Below are 17,456 nucleotides of genomic sequence, written 5' to 3'. Positions count from 1 at the left end.
CTAGAAATGAGCAGAAATGGTACCACTATAATTGTCATTATTATGTTTTTATTTTCAGTTCATGGCTTTCCCAACTGTAATGAATAATTTAATTCTTAAAGAATTCTTTCCCATTCCAAAGGGCATCATCTGTTTCTGTGAACAAAGTAGTCAAGATAAGAACTATTGAGAACACCCGCTTATCAGATAAATCCATTTTAAGTTCAATACATTAAGCGTATATGTTCTATATAATAGAACACACTACCTCATTATCCCTTCTAAGAGAAAGGAAGTAGTGAATGTGTGCATGTTAAACTGAACTTCAGTGCACCTGCTCCAAGAGGTCACGTCTTGGGTATAAAAAACTGTGTTCAGTATCTTTGCAAATGAATCTATTTAATCAAATATTAAGTTTTATTCAAATTGCAAAAGAAACAGCCAGCCAATTGCTTTTCTTCATGATGTTCCTTGTCATTCATCCTCTTTGCATCTCAAGAAAAATAGCCTTGTTTAGGCCTCAAACATTTGCATACACCCAATTAAAGCACAAGAGGAGGATTATCAGCCTTTAAGACACGCAGGTGAAGAAACGGAGCCTGTTGTCTGTGACAGCCTGCTTTCCCGGACTCAACTTTTAGGGAGAATGTTAAAAACACTGGAAGACGTTTAGAAAGGAAAATGGCTTAGTAATTTGAAACTAAAATCCAACAGAGAAACATGGACTCAGAAATGAATTTCTGAAATGTGAAATAATCCATAGAAGTTGATCTTTTACATTTTTTAGAAGTCTTGTAGGGCCATAGTAATTCTTTTGGCTATATTAGGGAAACATGTATATAAAAGACTGAATGATTCTGGGTTCCTAACCCCCGTTATGAAGTAAGTAAATTTTTTAAAAATTTCCATTAAACTACACATGGCACCAGTTCTGTTGAACTTAGTGGCGTGACAAGTTGCTTGATCACTTTCATGAAATGAGGGAGTTTAGGTCTTTGCTCTCCCCATTTAAGGTTTCTAAGGGGCAAGCCTCTTAGAAACATAGCAAATCAGAGCATAGGGAGAAAGCTAAAATTCACTGGGTTCAAAGTAGTTTCAAAACTGTAAGTAAGCAGTCCCAATCCCTTTGGTTAGAAATACAGCTTGCAGAATCTCTAGCCACGATTCAGAGTTCAGCTGGAAAAAAGAATGTTCTGCCTCCAGCCTTCACAACCTATTATTCTACCATTTGCCTTTTTGCTGCCTCTGCTGCTCCCGCTGCTGCCCGCTTAGGTAAGGTTATATTGTGCTTTGGTAAACAGACAACACTTCGATTCTCAGGTTGTTTGAACACCGCTTTAGGTTCAGCTGTAGTCCTCTCCTTCTCTGATCTTTTATATTCCCGAGCAGATGTCTTTCATTAATTTATGGATTTATCATCTTTTCTTTTTTTTTTCTTTTTTCTTTTTCTTTTTTTTTTTTTTACACCTGGCAGCTGTCTCAAGTTTCAGTAGTTATTGTCTATTTTGCATTACACATAGAATTGAATGTCATCTGTCTTCACAAAGCTATGGCTAAGAGAATTGAGGCAAAGCCACATGAGCTGCCTGCACAGATCTTGTTTGCGTTCCGTCCCCCCTCACCCACCCCCCTTTACCTCCTTAATATTTATTTGTGCTCATTTTCTTTCCTGGCCTTGAATGGAGCTTAGCTCGTGTTCAGTACAGCTGTATGTTTACTGAATCTATTCCATCATGAGTCATTGTGCGCGTGTAAGTATCCTGGAAACAGCTAGTGCTTTCTTGGAAGAACAGTTGCTTTTCAGCACAAGCACTTAAAAGGGAAATTAACCAATTGGTCAGTTCAGATTTATTTTGAGGAGGAAAAAAAAGGATTATCTAACTGTTGGCTTTTAAATGTTTCATTAGCTATTTTTAATAGTTTATTAGAAACATATATTTTATGGGAATTTTATCTCAATTACACGATGAGCAAGAGATAAAGATTTATTCTGTGTTCCATGTCGACTGATCAATTCCAAGTATTACCAACAGGAAACGTTTTAAAGCAAAAACAGACTTGAGAAATTCGAATCAAAATAATTTTTTTTCATGAAACAAAAAGCCCCTAAGTCCCCATCAAAAAATAAGATGGATAGTTTGCTTTGTCTTTTAAATAAAAAGAATGAAACCATCTTAGCATAATTTAAATGTATGGAAAGCCTCAGGAAGTTTGGGTAGCTCTGTAACCATCTGAAAACCACCGCAAAACAATTTGTTTTTGCATGAGACCAAAATTGAAAAGATTTGGGATTTTTTTCCCCACTAATAATTAAACGCTCCAGGTTGTTTCAATGTTGCTGTCTGAGAAAAAAATAAAAATAAAAAAAAAGATTAGAACCCAGATCTGAGAATGTTTGTCGAAGTTTGGACTTGCCTAAAACTCTTATCACGAGGCAATAGGAGACAGCTTGCAACTATTATTTCACTTATCCTTTTGGACAGATGGTCCTGAAGTGTGCTATGCTCCTTTAGTCTTCTCTATCTGTCTAATGGAGGTTACTGGAGAGCCTTTCAGCTCTTTCCTTGGCACAAAAAGTATGTCAGTCATAAATTATCGTCTTTGTAATCATGAAGAATCTCAAACAAAAACACAAGTTCAGTTAAGCTGCTTTGGCTTACAGATATCAAATCAAAATTTCTTTCTTCAGTGTTTATTTCCAGTGTGTGTGTGGGGGGGAGGTGTGTGGGGGGAACCACAATATTTAACTCTTCTATTTACAAACCAAGGTGATCTTTTAAAAATTTGCATGCTCTTAAAGGAAATGCTAATCACCTTCTCAGCAGAATATTTGGTTAAACACCCTGTTGTAAGAAGTTTATCAATATGAAGAGCTTATCGATATTAATTTAATTATGCTTCTAGCGCTACTTTCTGGTTTCTTTCTGTTCCTAAGATGGGTCATGCTGTATTTGGTGGAGGTCATTTGGAAACCTTTACCTTTCCTACATATTTGTGTTTATTTGATCTTTTTTCATAAGGTGTGAAATTTTTGTTGGGTAGTAAACTGTGTGTGTGTGTATACACACACACATACACATTTTCTTTCCTTTTCTTTTTTTTCCTTATTTTTTCCCAGACTCTCTTTTAAGAGAAAATCCTTAGAGAAGCTTCTAGGAAGGACCCTTAATTGACCTTGTGGGGGACCACATTGATTTTCTCCACGTGCATCTTCATTTCTGATAAATTATAAAGCCATTAATTTGCTGAGGAAATGGCAGGGCCAGGCTGCGGCACAGATGTGACCAGAGCCATCCCAGCTCGGAGTCTGCTGAGGAGTGCCAAGAAACTGGGGGAGAATCAGGAAGCCTGGATTGTTATGGTTAGCCTCACGTTCTCTTGGGAACTGTTTTAGTTGCTGCTGTTTACAGATCTAAAAGGGAATGATGTTTCCAGATAAATAGGCCTTCTTATTTTGGGTAAGTGGCCATTTATTGATCTGCTAACCCACAGTTATTGATTTGTTAGTCCCAACCACTGCGCTGCTCTCCAAAGGAGTTAACTATAAATCCGGGAGATGCAAATTGTATTTGGTTTTGGATCGTTGCTTTAACAAAAGCAACACCCCCTCCCCGTTCTGTGCCAAAATTACCCCTCCCAAATTTTAGCTATTATTTAAAAGGAAACAATTAAAAGGATATAATAATGAGATAGGAAGAAAGTGAGTCAAGATGCTCCATTAGATTAGCACTAAAAGGTAAAATGTGAAGCTTGCCTGACAGTGTTCAAAATAATGCATTTTATGTTTTCACGTACATTAGTATAATAATTTGATGTGAACTGCAGAGTATGGAGGGAAGAATAAACAGAACTGTAATTGTGAAAAAGAAAAAACTCTTGTGATGAGTTGTGTAGCATGTGTTGGGTGCATTTGTCTCCTTAGCAACAAGTGAACATATAGATAGGACTAGGACCTCCAACAGGGGCACGTCCTCACCACAGAGTAGCCAAGATTCTGCAACTGAATTGTGCATCCTCGCCGTGACATTCGGCCATTTCTGACAGGCAGTGGGCATTTTGAGCAAGCGGCAGCAAGTTAGTGATTAATTCCATGGCCACTGCCATTTCCTTCCAAAATTCCCACGGCTGCTTGGTGGGCCTCCAGATTCCTGGTGGTGGGGAGGTGGTTGGTCCTTAAAAAAAGAATTTTTTTCCTTAACCAGTTGCATCCTACATGCAGGAAGGACTGTCACCCAATCACTTGAAAAAAGCAAAGCTCATGTTCTTTTATACCCGCTATCCCAGCTCCAATATGCTGAAGACCTACTTCTCCGATGTAAAGGTAGGGACATCGTGCATCATTGATTTTTTTTTTCAATTTCTGTGCATGCCATAGTGATGTGAACTCGTGGAAGTTAATAGAGATGGGTGTGCAAGGAGTTCATTGACACACCTGTGTTGTAACTGATTTAATGCACTTCTCCTTTTGTCTAAAGCTGGACCAAGCAAAGATGCCCCTTGCGTATTAAGACCACAGGACTGGTATTAATAAGTCACATGGGTCTCCAGTGTGCTTGGGGACACTTAGCCTCTGTCTTTATATGTCTTAGTAACTTCTTGGAAGAAATTTCTACTGGTACTGAATGGATGTGCTTTAGAGGATAGTTTTCTCCCTCCCCTCAGCAACAGTAAGCTGTTTCTGTTTTTGTTTCTGTTAGTTTCCCTGTATTTGTGCTTATGAAAGCAAACTCGAGCACCTCGTTCTCCCCCTGTCGAAAAGGAGCGTACATTGAAATTCTCTATGCAATAGCTGCTTAAAAACAAAAGTGATGATTGTCTCTTATTTACAACTTAATTTGTTGTTGATGCAGAGTACACTGAGCATAAGGAGAATGAATAAAGTGACAGATTCAGGACACATTATTCAAATGAGGATATGAAAGCTGTCGGCCCTACAGCTGCAGCCTTCCACATTCTACAGAATATGGGGACCTCCTGGTTCTGTGTGTGTGTGTGCGTGCGTGTGTGTGTGGGGGGGCGGTTTAAGTAATTGCATCAACTTAATGTTGTGTTAATCATCTGTAACTTTTTAAAACATAGATTGGGTTTTGATGATGATAATGACACGCATGGTATCATTATCCAAGGATCTTGCTAAACATTACATTAGCTGAGATTAGTTTATTAGGGTTGGGTGCTTTCTCCCCCACCCTCCCCTGCCCACCCCCATATGTACAAGTTCTGATTTCTGCCATTGAGAACTCACGAGCTGCCAAAACATGCTCGCTCTCCGCCCCTCCCCTCTACGAAGAGTGTTTTGTGCCCAATGCTCACGTTGCTTCGTTGGCCCCCTTTTGCAGGCCAGCTCATTTCAGTTTCCTTCACTGATGTTTTATTTGGCCTTATAAGAAAAGTTCTGTTTTCCCTCCTGTTTGCTTTGAATTGTGTATCAACTTCGGCCTTTTATCTTTCTCCTTCCCTGGCTGAGCTCCTTAAGTGGAAGGCATGTTTTCTCCTCATTCATTGCCAACAAACTGGGCAGGACAGGGAGGCAGAGAAAAGCAGTAACTTATATGGCTGGTTAAGAATCATTAAGCACAAAAAAAGGCTGCATGACACCATCGACCAGGAAAAGGGCTTGGACTTGGTGGGGAACCATCTCAAACAAACACATTGAAGAGCATTTGTCAGCTGGTTGAGGACTGGTCAGCTTCTAGAGCCTAGTAGAACCTGGCAAAGTTCTTCCAGAGAATTCTCCCAACACTTTAGTTCTGAGAGGGACAGAAAGGGGAGGGGCCCAAGTGTTACCGTACACACGTGTGGTGTGGTGTGGTGTGTGTGTGTGTGTGTGTGTGTGTGTGTCTATGGACTCCTTCACTCCTCTCAGTGCAATGATTTGCAGTGTTGTGATATAATGACAATACCTTATATTATTAATATAGCACTTTTCATCCACAAGAAGGCCAAAGAGCTTTACAAACTGTGTACATTGGGATCACTTGCCTACCATTGAGATGCAGCCACCTGGAGGGTGGAAAGCAACAGCCGTTGTGAGCCAGCGGCACTGCCTAACAGTAGATAGCAATGTTAGAAACACTCATGTTTTTGCGTGTGTGGGCGCGTGGTCGGGGGAAGAGAAAGGGTGGGGAGATAGTTGATTGGTAGCTTTATAAAAACTCTGCAGTGTAAACCCACAAGAAATTGTGTCCCTTCCTTTAGAATACATCCAGTCACTCAGCGTTTTCAAATAATCACTCACTCTGCCCCACTAACAATTCAGTATCTGGGTGAATATTTTATTTTAAAAAGCGCTAATATTCAGATTATGGATTCCTGCCCATACTCTACCCGTACTAAGAGAGAAGGCTGTTAAAGTATACGTGAGTCTGGTTAACTCCCAATTATCCACTCTAATGGAGGGAAGCAGTAGGGCATATAATGCAAAGCAGAAAATCACTGAAGGTCATTTCGATTTTTTTTTTTTAATGAATTATACATTTTAACTTTCTTAATTATGTTTTTCCTTTGGTTAGCAGTAAATGAATTTGTATTCCCTGAGCTTACATTGATGATAATGGAAAGTCATGTATAGAAAGTGAAGGAGAGCCCAGGCAAGATATTCCAGAAACTTTCTAGAAAACAATAACAGAGCATTCTTGGGTTTCTTTCATGTTGAGGAAAATCCAGAATTTGAATGTTGACAATGAATATACTCGTACACATGTGTAAGTGTATACAGTGTGTATATATGTGTATACAAACACACATACCTATCTATATCTAGTTATAGATATATAAATGTGGATAATTATTTGCAAGGCTGAAATAACTACATGTTTATATATGAATATACAGTCAAAAAAATCTTATTTCGGTCTGGATTCAAGAAACCACTACAAAACTGAGAGATCCCTAGAAATTGGGGAAGGGACCTTAGGAATTAATCAGAAATGAAACCCTGCATCATATATCTTGAAAAAGACATTCAGTGTATCTGTGGACCAAGTAATACTTGTCACAATGACAGAAGCCTATATGTCTTTGTGGCCACATTCATCTAAGAGAAAATTCCTAATTCTAGCAAAGTAACCTTTCCAAATTATAAAGTCATTTCTTCTCACGTACTGATCAGAAGTTAGTGTTGTGAGTCAAACACCAGGAGAAACAACACTAGTGGAAACTATTTTGTTTCACGAATATCATGTCACCTAGAAATCATCAAAGACACTATTGGAAGATGGTGTAAGGCTGAGGTAATCCTCCGACCAGCTTTAGAAGCTGAGCCCTACCAGGGTGATGCATCTTCCTTTATATTTTTCCTTAGGAAAAGTCACTCTCTACCAGTGACTTCCATCTATGTATGAAATAAATGCTTTTAAATTACCTGGGAAAGAAAGAAGAATGCACAATTCAGAGACTTTGCCTTGGTGAGAGAAGTTCTACAGTGTACATCGTCACTGTATATGAAGGATGAAACCAGGGCTGACTTAGCTTAACTCCTACAGCAAGAATCTAAATAAAGTTCCATGTTCTCACAGAGTCCAACTAAATTCCCTCCCCACGACAGCTAGCCAGACCAAAAGCACAGCTCATCAGGACTTCAAGCCCTTTGAGAAGGGCAAGGGGGCAGATGTGAGAGAGATACCAAGGACCGAAGGGCCCCACCGTTGCCCTGGGCACGAGGGGGCACAGATTCTAACGTATAAACGAATAACTCTTAGACCAATGAGTACAACAGAGTCACTGTCATTTTAGCTTCTCAGAACAGACGCTCACAGCTTTTCAAGCTGGCAGTGTTAAATGACGTATCTCATTCCCTCCACCCCTTGAGTCAACTGCTGCCTAGCCAGATTAAGGTGTCAGATTGATTTGTTTTATACATCTTTTGACCATGCTCATTGAATATTTAGGAAGTTTCTTCAGCCCATATTGAGGCTGAGATGTCCCGTGGGAAGCATTAATCAAAGTCACAGAGACTAGTACGCTGTGGAAACACAGCCTCTTTATTGTAGCGATTAGTTTTTGCAGTAACACATTAACACACTACAGAGCTTTCCTTTATAGAACAATTGATCCTTTTCTTGTAAGCCACTACACAACGGGGGAAATGAATTCTTTAAAGTTTAACACTTTTTCTCCCCCAAGGTGAATATCTGGAAAAGAGGGAGCCTGCCTTTGCGTTTAGCCAGCCACTAAAACCAAACAAATCCCAGTTCACTGCTAGTGGAGGGGGACCCTGTTCTTCAAGCTGTTGTGCTGGTCATTTCACTTGTCTCATGTTTTGGGAGTCTGTTGTTTTTGCCCATTCTTTCGCTCTGTTATTTCCATTCTCTAACAATGAGCTTTAAATCTCCCTTTATGTCCCATTCCTAAATAATGGCAAGTGCACTTACTTTTTTGTCCTCCCATTAGGTCATTCATGACCATTCTAGAAAAAAAAAAAAATACCCTTCTATTTTTTTCCTCTACAGTACCCTTGTCCATATGAGACAATGTCTTGTAACAATGCAGAAGCCTAATCTCCATGTCAAAGCAATTTTCATTCCCCAGTGCACAGCCTGCTATCATTTTGTAATGTTTTGTTTCTTATTCTAAAAGAATTAAAAAGGAACAGTAAGCCGTCACGGGGCCTGTAGTCCTTATCTCAGTGTCTGGAAATTTGGACAGTGTATTTTACTGCTGAGATAAAATGGAAAGAACTCCAAGTTCAGCAAATCGTAATGGGTTTAAGTTCTATTGAAATCGGCAACCAGAAGATCAGATAACGGGGGTCCTTCAGTTGTCTTTTTAATCGGGTTCCCCACAAGGCTGAATAGAGACAGAGCAGACACACAGAGTGAAAATATAATTCTTGGATAGGTTAAGTACATGTTTGAACTCTTGCAAGCAGAAGCGATTTGCTGATGACTTAATCATTTTCTGGTCAATTATCTGTAAGGGCCCTTGCAACTTCATGGCAATTATGATGCAAGTTGGCCTTTTGGGAGAAACAGCAGTCTCCCTGCTTCTGTTTCCTTGTTACTTCCATTCTCTGCCATAAATTTTCATTCATTTATTATCTTTGCTAGGATAGAAACAACTTTCTGTGTAGCAATTACAGCCCCAATACACACTTGAGCTGTCATCTTGTGGGAGTCTGGATGTTCTCATGGCCACTGTTTGATAAGTGGTCTTTGTTGATTTTTGATGAATGTATATCTTTTTCTGGGGGCCCAGGGAAGGGAATGCCTGTGATGACAAAAGGCAGGGGGGGTTGTCTGTCAGCCCACCTGATCTAAAACTATGGTTTTATTACTTTTGACTTGGCAAGTTGAGATGCACCTGTCCTTTACACAAACAGAGGGCTGTCACTAAGAATGGTATCATTTGCAGTGAATCCAGGAAGACATCTTCCTTTGAAAGGTCATCGAGGAAACTCAGTAAACAAAGTTTTAAAGCCGAATCCCATTATGGTAACTTGTCATTTAAAAAAAAAAATGTAATAAAGATTCTGTCCATGCCGTCTGTGCCCTGTATCTTAACCACACTTCCCATGCAGGGCAGCCTCCAACAGAAAGCAGTCTTCTCCAATGCTGGCTGTAGGAAGTGTGTGAACAGGTACGGTGGTCCGAGCAGACAGCACTGGACATGACTGCAGTGTACAAACATCAGGTGGAATCATAGTGGGGTGTCCATAGGGATCACCCATTCCCAAAAAAATAAGCAAATGTCAAATCCCTCCCCCTTTGTGTGAAAGCCATTTTGCAGCATTGAACGAGGCTGTCATGTGATGACACAATTTCTCATTAAAGAAAAATCATGCTGGTGGTGAAATCATTGGCTGATCATCTCTGGTACTTGAAAATAATAACTCTTCCCAGGGTTCCATGGCTTGAATGAATTTCCATAAGAAGTATATAAATGCAATTTGTTTTACTGAAAGATGAAGAACAACGTTTAAAGTAAGATATTCGGCTTAAAGGAAAATCAGATTTAGAATGTGAGTTTTCCATCTGCAATGTGGAGGCTTGTGATGCGATTTCCATTGTTGATAGGTTTTATATCCTGTAAGTAGATCATTGCTCTCACCTCTCCTGCCATCATTTTGGTGGAATTAAAAACATACCTTTCTGAGGACGGAGGGGAGGGGAACTTGAAAAATGCTTCGAATGCTTAAAGAATAAATTAAGAAAATAGCGGTGTTCTTATCCCTTTCACTATTTAAATTCAACAGTTCAACAGATGCATTACCTCTCAGCTCATCAAGTGGTTTAGCAATTTCCGTGAGTTTTACTACATTCAGATGGAGAAGTATGCACGGCAAGCCATCAACGATGGAGTCACCAGTACTGAAGAGCTGTCTATAACCAGAGACTGTGAGCTGTACAGGGCTCTGAACATGCACTACAATAAAGCAAATGACTTTGAGGTAGGAACTCATCTTTATTTTTCAGTCCTCTCTCTTTTATTTTCAAAAAACTTAACTTTCTTTAGAAATGTCCCCAAATCTGGTTTGTTCACAGAAACATCCCTCAGGATGGTAAGAGGTAGAGCAGCAATGAGGGCCTATCCCCCCACCCCCACCCCCATGGTTCCCATCAGAGTCCTGGGGACCTGAGCCACTTCCGTTTCCTTTCCCACTCCCTGACTCTGCCGCTTCCATAGAAGACCCATTTGGCCATGGAAAAGGGAACTGGAGAATCCAAAGAAAATGGCAAGAAGAAACACATACAGAGTGTCCCCTTTCCAAAGAAGACGTCCCTGCCCCATAGGCCTTTTTCATGTTTATGTTCTGGCATGTTGATTGAGCTGAAAATATGCTCTGTGCAATGGTAGCTGCAAAGGTTGTTTTCTAAGAAGGTCTAGAAATGTTGATGGGGCAGTGATTCCATGGTTTCTGTCTTTAATCAGCATTTATTTCCTCTGTGAAAGAAGTTGTATGAGAATTTACTAAGTACCTAGTATAAGAAGGAGATCCATCAAGATCTTTTGTTTTTGTTTTTGTTTCTGTGTTTGCTGTTTTTGGAGGAGAATTCCTGTGTTTATTTTGCGTATGTGTAACTTCATGAGTGTTGTTTTGGGTTTGTACTCTCTTACGCACACGTACATACCGTGTTTCCCTGAAATAAGCTCTAGCTCTAATGCGTCTTTTGGAGCAAAAATTAATGTAAGACCCGGTCTTATTTTACTATAAGACTCAGTATAGTATAATATAATATAATATAATATAATATAATATAATATAATATAATATAATATAATATAATATAATAATATAATACCTGGTCTTATATAAGATAATATAAGACCAGGTCTTATATAATATAAGACCCAGTCATATAAGTCTTATATTAATTTTTGCTCCAAAAGACGCGTTAGAGCTGATTGTCCAGCTAAGTCTTATTTTCGGGGAAATGCAGTATCTACAACCTGCATATTCTAGATACACATGAAACACCATAGCCCATTCTCAGAAAGCAAAATCCATGCAACAATAAACATGTGCAGCTATGGATAAGGCATTTCTTTACTGGCTAATGTGGTGCTTCAGCAAACATTTTTCATTGCAACATGATGACTCTATGAGACAACACTAGAGAATCGCCCAGTACGCACAAAGCCCTGCTGGCTGAGGCAACAATAGTGAGAGGTGGGAATGAGGCAAGAGTTTTCTGCAGGCCGAACCCCTTGACGATGAGTAGACAGGCCGTGACTTGACAAAGTTGGTCCTTTTCTTCTATTACTATCTTGAGGCTGGGAATTTTTCTCCCACATCTGCTCATGCAGGGACCTTCTATTATTAATATGCTTGCTTTCCTCGCATAGCTACATACCCAGAAATGCCCCGGAAGCTCTCAACTTCAAAGGAGAGAGAGGCAGCTTGGTCTGGCTTGCCAATAAAGGGACCTGACCCCCACTGCCCACACTGCTGACCCATCCCTTTTCCGGCCCTTCTCCCACTGGTCGTAGCAGATCAATTCTGGTAGCTTAGAAAGAACTGAATGTGGAAGCTTAACAGTGCAGAAGTCATGGTTGTGCTTTGAAAGTTTGCATGGTTATACCATGACCCACCAATTTATCATTGCTCTTCAAGATCGATACAGGTTGCTCGCCAAACGTGTTATTAACAAAGTTTTTTCTCTGGCTGAGCATGTTACAAGTGGGGATGCTTTTTGTACTGCTTCACAATTTTAAAGTCTCTGTTTTAAAAGTTTCTTGTCACAGAGCACTGGTGTACTGTATTCACGGAACACTCTAGCAGATTTCCTCTAAAGCTGAAGAATGTGACTAGGGCTAAACATTTAAAGAAATCTTATTAAGAACTTTATTTCCCTCCCCCCATCCATCGCTTTCTGATAAAGCTATTGCTCTACACATTAAACTGAGAGAATTCGACTGTGTGCTAGTGGACACTTTACATATTTATTACGGCAAATATTCATTCATTTAGCAACATGCATCAGGCTTCGTAAAAGAATTGCCCAAAATTCATGGATGAGTTCTGCAGTTTTGCTGTGTAACATATTTGAGAGAACAAATCCTGACAGTGCACATTAGGCCTTTTAGGGTTGTTTAAACCTTACCTGGTTGGAATTTAATCCCCTACTCACAGCGCAAGGGCCAAAATGAAACAAACAGGGGACGGTTGGCATCAAGAGATACCCAATGAGCTGCTCTATTTAGCATCATCTAAATCCTCCTTTAATATGATTAACATCTGATATTTCTCTCTTTCTGAATCATATCCACTTCCAACCAGGCCACCTCGCCTTTATCTGTAGTGTCTATTTTAAGACCGCTTCAGCGCAAGGAGATGGGGCCCAGGGAGCAGTTTTGTCACTTCTCATGTGACTTCAGACAAGTTATTGGTCTATTTTGGGTCTTATTCCTCCTTCAGTAAAAACTAGGCTCTTTCTGGAAACGTGGTAACAAAGAAGCAGGAGCCTGGGTTCTGCCCTGCCCCCTTCCGCTCACACGCTCACATGTACCTATGCATGTACACACACACACACACACACACCCCACCACCACCACCACCACCACCACCACCTGGGATGCTAACGTCACCAAACAGTGTTTGAATTTGCCTCTCCGTTTTGGAGCATTTACTAACAAAAGCTTCAGATAAGATGATCCCTTCTTTTCTGCGCCTGCGTGCATGGAGGTCAGTGCTTAAGTGAGATGCTTCAAAAGCCACTGGCCTTATCACTGTAGCTTTACCAGTGTGGGCCGTGGCTGCGAGCCCGAGGTAGACCCGGCACCTCGAGCCGAATACCTCAACAGATATGGAGTGCACGGCATGACTTTTGCACTTAAGTTCCTCCTCTTTAGATCAAGTAAAATGAATCTGCAGCCTTAATATGAGCAGGAGGAGAGGATGGCAGAGCAGAGAACTGTAGCCCTTGTTTCTCTTTACATTTTGAAACAGAGACGGAGCCTGGCAGAGGGACTCTGACCTTACGTCTGCATGAGGCCCTAAGACCTGTCAAGTCAAAGGAATATATCAATCCAACTGCGTATTTGCGGGTCAAATAATAAAATCTCTCATTGATTGCATTTTTAAATGTCTCAATCAGTTGTTTGCAGCAATGATAAAATAGCTAATAATTATTGACTGTTTACAATGTCCTGGGCACTCTTCTAAGTGTTTTACCAATGTTAACTTTTCAAGGTGGGCAGTAATAATAATACCGATAAGAATACAAGAGAAACTTCAGTTTGCCTAAAATTTATACTGTTTTTAAAGTCATTCTACATGGGTGGGGTCAGGGAGAAGCAGCGAGGGCAGTGAGAGAAAAGGAGGCTAGTGTTTTCCCTCTTTGGCTTCGACTTTCTTCTTCTTTCTCTTCTCCTACCCTTGTCTTTATTCAGCGTTCTGCTCCGTCTCTGCCTGTGTCATAAGCTTGCTGGTGGCACCTCTGTCATTGTGTAGCACCATCCCCCCCAGCCCCTGCCGCTGATGGCTCTCGAAGCTCGAGTGGTTGCTGACCCCTGGCCCACAGGAAAATAAAGCAGATGGGGGACGTTTATCACTAGCAAAGAGGGAGTGGCTTGAATCTCTCTCCTCTTCTAGACCCTGCATTTCCCGGCCTTTATGAGTCAGGGCCTTCTGAGTGACAGGGGAGCTTGTTCTGCCTTTTGTATCAGTTTACACAATTGCCAAGATTCTTGGCACGGCATTCAGACTTAGGGTGGTGAGAGCTTGAGAAATCCCAGGGGATGTGGAAGAAGACACTGAACTATGCTTTTCGTTTGTGCGAAGGGGAAGAAAGTTGGCCCCATCGCGTGGAATGGGGCACCTCGCTTCTGAACGTGCGTTTGTGAAGGTGTGCAGGAGAGCAGTATTCAACTACAGGCTGCATCTTTTGCTCCTACTTCTCACATTGAATGAGATCGGCAACAATAAATTTGTCTTTCCAGGTGTTATGGTCGATATTTCCATGCTTCATTTTCACCTCACTTTGAAGAGCTTCCAATTTTTTATTTTTTATTTTTTTCATGGAGAGGGAAAAGGGGGTTTGGGATTCTGTCCCAGTTTTTAAATCATACTGCTACTTCTGACTTTTGGGGCACATGAGTTGGATTTTATTGCTTTTTTGTTGCCCTCACCCCAGTGGCAGGAAAGAAGGTAATGCTCACTATCAATTTCCAAGGCTGGTTTATAGGTTTTTGCAAAGAACCCAATTAAGGCAACTGACCTGTGTAACTCACAGAGGTGAATTGCACGACCTAAGGCGCCGAGACACACCAGCCTCATTTGACTGCTTTTCCTAGGCTGCCCACTTGATAGGGAGCAGCGAAGACAGGCAGAATGATCCCCAGACTACAGGGCTGGGCATAGTCTTGTGTGTAAGCTGAGAAGAGAATGTGACGGACGCTTTCGTCCCGGAGGATACTTCTGACTTTAGGGGCATAGGAGTTGGATTTTATTGCTTTTTTTTGTTGCCCTCACCACCGTGGCAGGAAAGAAAGTGACAGTTTCCAAGGCTACATGGAGCGCTCTTTCTCACTGTGGTCAGCCAGGCATCCCTCCAAGGCCCATCAGTGGTCAGCCATTTATCTGTGGGCAGGGTCCACACTCCCAGTAAGTGTGACTAAGTTCCCTTGCCCTCATTGAAAGACCCAGGTTTTCGGATGGACAGTTTAGAAATACATAGAATGGGGCATTTCATTCATTGATTAGTTGGCTTACTTCCTACGATACTAATGCCATTTCCTAAGATACTAATCGCACCATCGTGGTGCCTGTGGTGTGACTTTTTCTAGGTGTCACGTGACAGGCAAGAAGAGTACTTCTGCAGACCTCTTTCCATGTTCTCTCACTTCCCTCTTAGAGAAAATAAAAAAAGCAGCACCCCTCACATCCAACCCCCAACACAGACCCAAACATGCACACGTAAATACACATACTAAATATATTCTCCGCACCAGGCCTACCGCCATTCCCAACCCACTCCCGCTTTCAACACAACACACGTTTAAGAAGATTTAACATATTTGGAAGTCTTTCAACACAGTGCCATCTCTTTAAAGAAAAATGAGGACAGGTGGATTTAGGAAGCACTTCCCTCTGCTCCAAATAGATACTTAAATATGAGTGATCATTTGGAAAACTGGCACATGAGTGCAAACCTTTTACTGCTGTTGCCGTCTTTTGGCCTCAAAGCTGCAGAGCTGTTTTAACGATCACACAGCCCACTCTTGGTGGGAGGCAAAGAAACCCTTACCATTCCTTTCCTTGCCAGTCCAAATGACAAGCCAAATTGATCTCTTCAGAGACGAAATGAATGTTCTCTAAATATATGTACACACATGGCTGTCTGGGAACATGTTCCTTGCATAGAATGATTGCCTGAAATTTGAAGGAGACCGCAGTCAAGACGCCAGGGTGGAAGTGGGGTGGAACGGGTGGGGGTGGGGCAGAGGTAGGATTGCGTGTGTGCACAGGGGACCTTCGTTTTTTGCACGTCGTCCTTTCGAAATTCAAGGTGTTGTTGATCAGTATAATGAAGCAGGCCCATTGATTTATCATCTATTTGGTAATGTCACTGCATTTTTAGCTCCCCGTGTCTTTTTTGTCATTGGGTTACATTCAAGCACAGTAAGATCAACTTTAAAACCTCCTTACTCAACAGCTTTATTAGTTATAGCATTCCATGACCTTTCTCAACATTCTTAAAGAAAAAGATACAGTGTAATGTCGCTTTACTTTGCTTATTGTCCTTTGTTGTGGCGAACAAAGCATTTTCTACAGTGGCTATAGCACATAATTATACGGCTTTCAATGGCAGTGTCTTGGCCCATATCAAAGTTCAGAGGAGCCTTTAGAAAAAAAAAAGATGTTTTGTGGCAGCCTAGGGAGGGTCTCATCTTTCCTTCAGAAAAAAGTTCAAGGCTCTTCTGTCAAGCTTCCCTACTTAGAGCTTTTTCTCCTCCTGCTTCATAAAGTTTAAAGCGGATTCAGTGGAGTTCTATGATCTATTTCCTTTGAAAGATTGTTCCTCGGCACAGAGAGGGCCTTTGACTTCAAGAGTTCAGAGATTCATGTCTTTAGGTATCATATGTCTGACCTTATCAGTTACTCCATTTAATGTCGGAGAAAAAGTCTCAACTCTTTGTGTTTGTCTGTTTTGCCTCTGTGAAATGATTTGGTGAAAAGACCATCCTTTTTAACACACCACTGAGAGGCCGTTTCGGCTGCAACCTACCCTGTGGCTTTTCTCTCTTTAAAAAAAAAAAAAATTGTCCTTGTGTTTTGTGTATGGATGAGTTCACAGTGAGAATAGAATTATACAAGGGCAGACGCACACACAAAAAAATCTTTTGCTTTCCTCCGTCTCTTCCCCCTCCCCCCCCCAACACCATGATCTATTGGCTCTCTTGGTGGCTGTACCCCAACAGGCGAAGCCATTTAGCAAACACAGAGGTGGCAGCGGTGGTGCTGGGACAGCAGTGGGTTTTCCCTTGCTTTGACCTACCCCTAAGGCCTTCATAATTAATTGTCCTTCAGAGATGAGGAAAGTTCAGAGACAGTGTGGGGAGTGATGTCTATTGTCTGACATTCAGTTCTCCTTGCCTTGGTTCTTTCTCTTCGTCCCACAGAGGGTTATCAATAGGAGAAAAGGAACAAGTTCTCTAAGAGCTGCTGGTGGTGGCTGGAGCTTTCAGTGGGACATTATCATTGTGTTCGGCCCATCCTGGATTAAATGTCTGAAGAAGTTCTAAGAACCTTTTGAAAACCAGCCTGTTTATTTCTTCTAGATGAAGCAAACTCATTTAGAGAACCCAAGCTTGTTCCAAAGTGGGTGATCCCTTTCCACATGGCAGATAACATTTTAAATCAAATGTCCTCATTCCCCACTCACCCCCACCCACGATTTTATTTTACTTTAACTGTTTGGTTCTTTTTCAGCCATAGGGCAGAACTTTTAGTGATCATTCCTTCATTTCTCTTAACTGCCTCGGTATAAATTTGCAGGAATAAGGATTTTTGCAAACATGATTTTCGGTGACACGTG

At 41.1% G+C, this 17,456-nt stretch overlaps 1 protein-coding gene across 10 annotated transcripts in view; it reads left to right on the top strand.

Annotated features, from left to right (window-relative positions):
* The window catches only part of PROX1 (prospero homeobox 1), a 57,195-nt gene that overhangs the window by 18,404 nt on the left and 21,335 nt on the right, over positions 1-17,456 (top strand). For all 10 annotated transcript variants that reach the window (XM_088801644.1, XM_088801645.1, XM_088801647.1 and 7 more), the window contains 2 exons: positions 4,195-4,300; positions 10,172-10,366. In XM_088801644.1, coding sequence (XP_088657770.1) covers positions 4,195-4,300; positions 10,172-10,366 — 301 coding nt within the window. The remainder of the gene's footprint in view (positions 1-4,194; positions 4,301-10,171; positions 10,367-17,456) is intronic.

This window comes from Rhinolophus sinicus, chromosome 11 (genome assembly GCF_057876585.1).
Source record: "Rhinolophus sinicus isolate RSI-liver-muscle chromosome 11, RSI-T2T, whole genome shotgun sequence".
Lineage (NCBI taxonomy): Eukaryota > Metazoa > Chordata > Mammalia > Chiroptera > Rhinolophidae > Rhinolophus > Rhinolophus sinicus.
Note: the sequence above shows the minus strand (reverse complement) of the source record. Positions and strands in the feature narration are given on the sequence as shown.